The sequence below is a fragment of the Myotis brandtii genome, unplaced genomic scaffold, assembly GCF_000412655.1.
Source record: "Myotis brandtii unplaced genomic scaffold, ASM41265v1 scaffold193, whole genome shotgun sequence".
NCBI classification, from domain to species: domain Eukaryota; kingdom Metazoa; phylum Chordata; class Mammalia; order Chiroptera; family Vespertilionidae; genus Myotis; species Myotis brandtii.
The window spans coordinates 6974-13970 of NW_005357191.1; the positions used below are offsets into that span (position 1 = coordinate 6974).

Below are 6997 nucleotides of genomic sequence, written 5' to 3' on the forward strand. Positions count from 1 at the left end.
TGGCTTCGCGGAGAAGGTGCTCTTCCGTGGCGTCTGCAAGTGGGGCCTCGCTCCTCCTACCAACCTCTCAAGCGGACCTCCTGTCCACAGTCCCCCGCGAAGTCAAGTTCACGTCTGGGCTGAGCGCCATGGTCGCGGAGGAGGGCCAGGAGGCCACCTTCCAGTGCGTGGTGACCCCCAGCGACGCGGCGGTCCTGTGGTTCCGGGACGGTACCCAGCTGCAGCCCAGCGAGAAGTTTCGCATGTCGCAGAGCGGCGCCAGCCACAGCCTGACCATCTCGGGTCTGGTCCTGGAGGACGCCGGCCAGATCACCGCGGAGGCTGAGGGGGTCACATCCTCGGCTGCCCTCCGCGTCCGAGGTGCGGGGCCGGGGGGTGGCGGGAGTGTGGGCCCCTCACGGGTGGGCTGGCATCGTGCTGCTCGCAGGTGCCCGCTCCTCTGGCTGATCTCAGGGAACACAGGGTTTGCTGGTTGCAGAGAGAAGACCGGGGTGGGATGGAAGGGCTGGGCACCTCCTCTGAAGGAGTAAACTGCTGCACTGTGCCCCTGGTCTGAGAACGGATCCGCACCGAGCCCCATAGGTGGCAAGATGGGAGGGAGTGGGGTTGGCAGCCAGTGCAAGCAGAGGCAGGAGGGGAGGACGCATTTTGCTCGATGAAGCCAGATTGTCAGTGAGAGCCAGCCTTCACCTGCGGATAAGTGGGAGCCATCGCAGGTCTTGAGTAAGAGTAATGTGGGCAGACTCACTTTCTGGGGAGGTCATGGTACAGTGTGGGACTTCAGCATGTTTCTCTCCCTTAACGTTCGGGCTCCCAGGGCTCCAGTGGAGTGGAGATGCTAATTCGACTGGTCTGGGGGCTCAGAGCCCACCTGTCTCACCAGCTCCGTGTCCTGAGGCTACTGGTCACCACACGTAGGAGCTCCAGGCACTGGTGCCTGGCAGAGTTGTTCAGAGCAGGGGAGCAGAGGTGGGAGGGGGCTGGGAAAGGAGAGGCCTCCTTAGTCTCCATTTCCTCCCATTAAAGTATACCTGTGCAGGTGTGCAGCTGGGCCCTGAGTATTGCTAAAGCCTTGCCTGGCTTGGAGGCAGAATGTGGTAGGGGTCCCTGCTCTGCTGGCTGGGGGCTGGGTTGGACAGGGGCCCTCTGAGCCTCGTGTTCCTGAGTGGCAGTGGCTGTGTGATTGCCCTTTCCCTGACCCCAGAGGCTCCTGTGCTGTTCAAGAAGAAGCTGGAGCCACAGACAGTGGAGGAGTGGGGTTCAGTGACCCTGGCAGTAGAGCTGACCAGGCCTTGGCCGGATGTCAAGTGGACACGCAATGCCATGGCCATATCCCCAAGCGAGAATGTGGCAATCTACACGGAGGGCGCAAGTCACCGCTTGGTCCTCCGCAGTGTGGGTTTTGCTGACCGTGGCTTCTATGGCTGTGAGACGCCAGATGACAAGACACAGGCCAAGCTCACAGTAACAAGTGAGCTACAGGGCAGCTGGGTCTGGGGTCTGGCACCCAGGAGAGGGGAGGGAGGGGGGAAGGGATGGAGAGAAGTGAGCTTCCCACTGGGGACCTGGCCTTGGGAAGGGAGGGTTATCAGGGGGAGAGCTCTTATGGCTGGGGGTGAAGTGGGCCTCCCAGGGAGGGCAATTATCCTCCTGTGGATGTGGGCCTCCCCCTCTAGGGCAACACGCTGAGCGGAGGCCTCTGGGAAGGACAGAGGGAGGGCCAGGGTCTCGGTGCAGTGGCATACCCTTCCCTCCTTTGCTCCGCAGTGCGCCAGGTCCAGCTCCTGCGGGGCCTGCAGGTGGTGGAGGTGCAAGAGCAGGGCTCCACCACCATGGAGGTGGAGCTGTCCCATGCCAACGTAGAGGGCAGCTGGACACGTGATGGCCTTCGGCTACAGCCAGGGCCCACGTGCCAACTGGCAGTTCAAGGCCCCATTCACACCCTCACGCTGTCTGAGCTGCGGCCACAGGATGGTGGTCTCATTGCCTTCAAGGCTGAGGGCGTGCACACATCCGCGCGGCTGGTGGTAACTGGTGCGTGGGGGGTGGAGTGAGACTCACTCGAGACTGCATGGTCCCTGTCTTGAAGGGGAGGCAGGTGGGGACAGGGGTGTGGAATCCCGGAGGGGGGGCATTCATTCCTAGAACCAGCTGAGTGATTTGGTCCATCTCAGCCCCCCTCCCCCACTCCACCTGCCTCTCTCATCTCCTTCTGCCTCCCCAGAGCTGCCTGTGAGGTTCAGCCGCCCACTGCAGGACATGGTGGCTACAGAGAAAGACAAAGTGACCCTGGAGTGTGAGCTGTCACGCCCCAATGTGGACGTGCGCTGGCTGAAGGTGCCTCTGTCCCTGGACTCTTCTGCTCCATCCTACTCCTCACCATGAGGGGCATCCCCAGCACCTGACCTGATTTTGTACCCCCACAGGATGGCGTGGAGCTTCAGGTTGGCAAGACAGTGGGTATGGCAGCCAAGGGCACCTGCCGGACTCTCATCATTTACCAGTGTGCTTTTGGGGACCAGGGCGTGTATGTGTGTGATGCCCATGGGGCTCAGACCTCGGCATCCCTGAAGGTGCAAGGTGAGGACTGGGCAGAGTGGGAGGTCAGGGCCAGGTGCAGGACCTCCTTACCCCCTGTCACTCCCATTGAGGTGCTTGGCCCTCTGACCCCAACCCTCTGGTACTCAGCAAGCTGTGGATGGGGGAGGGGCAGGCAGCTCTGTGCTTCAGTGTGGCAGGGCCTCCCTCGCTGCCCCAGGACGCAACATCCAGATCCTGAGACCCCTGGAGGACGTGGAGGTGATGGAGAAGGAGAGCGCCACTTTCTCCTGTGAGGTCTCCCATGATGACGTGTCTGCTCAGTGGTTCCGGGAGGGCAGTAAGCTTCGGTCCAGTGACAACGTGCGCATCCGCCAGGAAGGTGTGACAATTACGGCAGTGGCTGTGGGAGGGCCTCTCCCCATCCTCCGTGCGCCTCCCCCAGTGCTGAGTGGTCTGTGTTCCCAGGAAGGACATACACGCTCATCTACCGGAGGGTCCTGGTGGAAGAAGCAGGAGAAATCCGATTTGTAGCTGAAAATGCAGAATCTCGAGCCCAGCTCCGAGTGAGAGGTGAGGGGGACTCAAGGGAGGATGTGGGCTGGACACCAAGTGAGAACATAGATGGGTGCTGTGCCAGCTGTCCCGACACAGGCCTGCGGCGCTCCAGCCCCTCCCAGGACAGGACAGGGGTAACCCAGGAGGAGGCAAAGAGGGTGTTGCCTCCACTGCAGGAAGGCAGGGGTCTGAGGAGGCAGCCCTTCTTGTTTAAAATGGAGATATCAGTGAGTTCTTCCTCCTGGGACTGCAGCAGGTGCTGGAGAGTGAGGCCCTGGTGGCCTTGATGACAGGAGAGGGTGGCGACCAGGCCTGAGGGAGGGAGGGATAGTCTGTGGACAGGTAAGGTGATCACACAAGGGTGTTGATACACAGGAGAGGACAAGGGGGGCGGCAAGAGGGGCAGGGCAAGAGGTGGAAAGGGTGGAAGGTAGGTGTGGGTGCACCTACTTTCTTCAGGGTCAATTGTACGGAAGGGGTCAGACCTGAGGGTGACACCCGCTTTAGCCTGGCTGGTTGGGAGCACCCACCTGACTCTTCCCTGCTCACCCACAGAGCTGCCAGTGTCCATTCTGCGCCCCCTGCGGGACAAGATTGCCATGGAGAAGCATCGCGGGGTACTTGAGTGCCAGGTGTCTCGGGCCAGTGCCCAGGTGCGGTGGTTCAAGGGTGGCGTGGAACTGCGGACCGGGCCCAAGTATGAGATGGTCAGCGATGGCCTCTACCGCAAGCTGGTCATCAGTGATGTGCAGCCTGAGGATGAGGACACTTACACATGCGATGCTGGCGATGTGAAGACCTCTGCCCAGTTCTTTGTGGAAGGTGTGGGCAGGGCTGTAGGCAGCTGTCCTCTGTGCCTGGGGATGGGCTGCGGCCTCTATCATTGGCCCTGATACTTGGAGGCAGCCAGGTCTGAGAAGGGCCTGACTGGGGGGCATTGGGGCAGGGGGGGAGGATGTGAGCACGTGTGTTTGGTGGGAGGGTTTGTTCCCAGGAAGGAACACCGATGGGGGCAGTCCTCCTGCAGACACAGTGATGCCTCTCGCCCACAGAGCAATCCATCACCATCGTGCGGGGCCTGCAGGACGTGACCGTGATGGAGCCCGCCCCCGCCTGGTTCGAGTGTGAGACCTCCATTCCCTCTGTTCGGCCGCCCAAGTGGCTGCTGGGGAAGACGCCGTTGCAGGCCGGGAAGGATGTGGGCGTGGAGCAGGAAGGCACAGTGCACCGGCTGACGCTGCGGCGTACCTGCTCCACCATGACCGGGCCAGTGCACTTCACCATCGGCAAGTCGCGCACCACCGCCCAGCTGGTTGTCTCAGGTGGGCGCGCAGCCCCTGGGCGAAGGAGGGGTCCTTAGCGGATGGCAGTGCCCGGAGCTCCTCTGGCCCGGCCCACCCGCAGCGCTGCGCTCTCTCCTCCCGTGCAGACATCCCTGTGGTGCTTACAAGGCCGCTGGAGCCTAAGGCGGGCCGTGAACTGCAGTCAGTGGTCCTGTCCTGCGATTTCAAGCCGCCCCCCAAGGCTGTGCAGTGGTACAAGGAGGACACACCCTTGGCGCCCTCGGACAAATTCAGAATGCGCCTGGAGGGCCACATGGCTGAGCTGAGAGTGCTGCGGCTCACGCCCGCCGACGCGGGCATCTACCGGTGCCAGGCTGGCGGTGCCCAGAGCTGTGCCCAGGTCACCGTGGAAGGTGCGCGGCGGGGGTGCAGGGCCGCCCGGAGGGGCCCGGGGGCGGTGGTGCCGAACGCTAAGCCTCCATGTGCTCTTGGCAGCGCGGGAGGTGACCGTGACGAGGCCGCTGCAGGACGCGGAGGCCACGGAGGAGGGCCGCGCCTGCTTCTCGTGCGAGCTTTCCCACGAGGACGAAGAGGTGGAGTGGTCACTCAATGGGACGCCCCTCTACAACGACAGCTTCCACGAAATCACCCACGAGGGCCACCGCCACACGCTGGTGCTGAAGCGGGTCAGGCGGGGGGACGCGGGCACCGTGCGCGTCTCTTCCCCCAAGGTGACGGCCTCTGCCCGCCTGGAGGTCAGAGGTGAGGCGGCCTGCAGGGGTCTGTGGGAGTCCCCCCAGGGATCCCCGCTGGTGAGGCGGCGGCTCCTTCGCTCACCTCCTGACACCTCGTCCTGCAGCGAAGCCGGCGGTGTTCCTGAAGGCGCTGGATGACGTGTCCGCGGAGGAGCAGAGCACCCTGACCCTGCAGTGCGAGGTCTCCGACCCCCAGGCGGGTGTGGTGTGGCGCAAGGACGGAGTGGAACTGGGCCCCAGCGACAAGTACAACTTTCTGCACACGGCGGGCACGCGTGGGCTGGTGGTCCACGACCTGAGCCTGGACGACGCGGGCCTGTACACCTGCCACCTGGGCACTGAGGAGACCTGCGCGCACGTCAGCGTGCACGGTGCGTGGGGGCGTGGCCGAGAGGGGGAGTGGCCTGACACAGAAGGCGTGGCCACATACTGAGGTCCTGCCCACTCAAGCTGGGGCTGTTCACTGAGTCAGGAGAGGTCAGGCAGGCTGGGAGGAGCGGGCTTGACATGATCCTTAGGAGGCCCAGATGCAGGCAGGTTAGCAGGGAACATAGCAACGGAGTGAAGCGTGGGAGACGGGCCAGGCCGTGCCTGACCAACAGGGACCTGGAGACATTCACTGTGCACCAGGGGATGTGTGTGGGGAGTGTGAAGACAGTCACTGGAGCCTCTTGGAGGTGGGAAGCAGGAGAGACCAAGGTGTCAGGGGGGGATGCCCTGGAACTTGTTTCCCAACCAGGTGGTCACTATCTTGGCTCAGCTGCAGTAGTCTTGTTTCCCTTCCACATGCACGACAGGCCTGTTCTCTGTGACCCCGTGGTGGGTGCCTGACATCTGGTGGGTTTTGAGATGAGACAGGAAAAGGGGGAGGGTGGTGCAGTGGGTTTGCCCCAGAGTTAGACGGCTCCTTCACTTGGGGCACCTATCCTTCCAGAGCATGTGAGCTACTGAAAACTGATGCTTTGTTCTCTGCCCCTTGTTCTGTAGCAGGAAGGTGGTGCCCTGGTCAGAACTCACAGCTATTGGCCATCCAAACACCAGGGTGTGGCCATCTGGAGGCCAAGGGGGCATTGGCTGAGGGGCAGCAGGTCTGCCCGGAGTGGGCTGGGTATTTGAGCCTCTGGAACACTATGGGGCTCAATGATGCTGGTCTTGAGGGGCAGGCATCTGGGGCCTGGCCACAGTTACCGCTGCCTCTCATGGTTCACAGACCTGCACGTGGGCATCACCAAGAGGCTGAAGAACGTGGAGGTGCTAGAGGGTGAGGGCTGCAACTTCGAGTGTATCCTGTCCCATGAGGACACAGGTGACACTGCCACTTGGACAGTCGGCGGGAAGACATTGGGCAGCTCAGGCCGCTTCCGGGCCACTCGCCAGGGCCGAAAGTACATCCTGGCTGTGCGAGAGGCGCTGCTGAGTGACACCGGGGAGGTGGTCTTCTCTGTGCGCGGCCTCACCTCCAAGGCCTCGCTCCTCGTCAAAGGTGGGCACCATGCACCCGGACAGATGGGCCACTCTCCCCAGGCAACCTGCAGTGGAGCCTTCGGCTGGGCAGCTTTCCAGGGGAGGCTTCTGGGGACTACCTCCCTCAGCCACCGGTGGGGGCCCAGAGCTCCGGTCGGGATGTGGGGTTTCTGGTCATCTGGGGGCAGGAGCAGGGCTTCTGGTCTCGCATCTGTGGTCTGACTGCTGTGGTAGCTCCAGGGCACATGGTCACCGAGCCAGTGAAACCACTGAGCTCATGCTCCCAGCATAAACACTGGTGCAGATCAGTGAAGCTTGGCTCACAGGTGGCACCAGCCATGGCTACGTGATGTCACGGGCTCTGAACAATGCTAAGAGCATCTGTGCTCTCATATTCCA

General features: G+C 62.5%; 1 protein-coding gene across 1 annotated transcript in view; it reads left to right on the forward strand.

Annotated features, from left to right (window-relative positions):
* The window catches only part of OBSCN (obscurin, cytoskeletal calmodulin and titin-interacting RhoGEF), a gene marked incomplete at its 5' end in the record, with an annotated part of 100648 nt that overhangs the window by 4764 nt on the left and 88887 nt on the right, over positions 1 to 6997 (forward strand). The window contains 13 exons of the mRNA XM_014538577.1: positions 73 to 360; positions 1205 to 1471; positions 1768 to 2034; positions 2225 to 2337; positions 2427 to 2580; positions 2759 to 2920; positions 3007 to 3111; positions 3652 to 3918; positions 4149 to 4418; positions 4526 to 4792; positions 4875 to 5141; positions 5239 to 5505; positions 6345 to 6617. Of these exons, the coding sequence (XP_014394063.1) occupies positions 73 to 360; positions 1205 to 1471; positions 1768 to 2034; positions 2225 to 2337; positions 2427 to 2580; positions 2759 to 2920; positions 3007 to 3111; positions 3652 to 3918; positions 4149 to 4418; positions 4526 to 4792; positions 4875 to 5141; positions 5239 to 5505; positions 6345 to 6617 (2967 nt within the window). The remainder of the gene's footprint in view (positions 1 to 72; positions 361 to 1204; positions 1472 to 1767; positions 2035 to 2224; positions 2338 to 2426; positions 2581 to 2758; positions 2921 to 3006; positions 3112 to 3651; positions 3919 to 4148; positions 4419 to 4525; positions 4793 to 4874; positions 5142 to 5238; positions 5506 to 6344; positions 6618 to 6997) is intronic.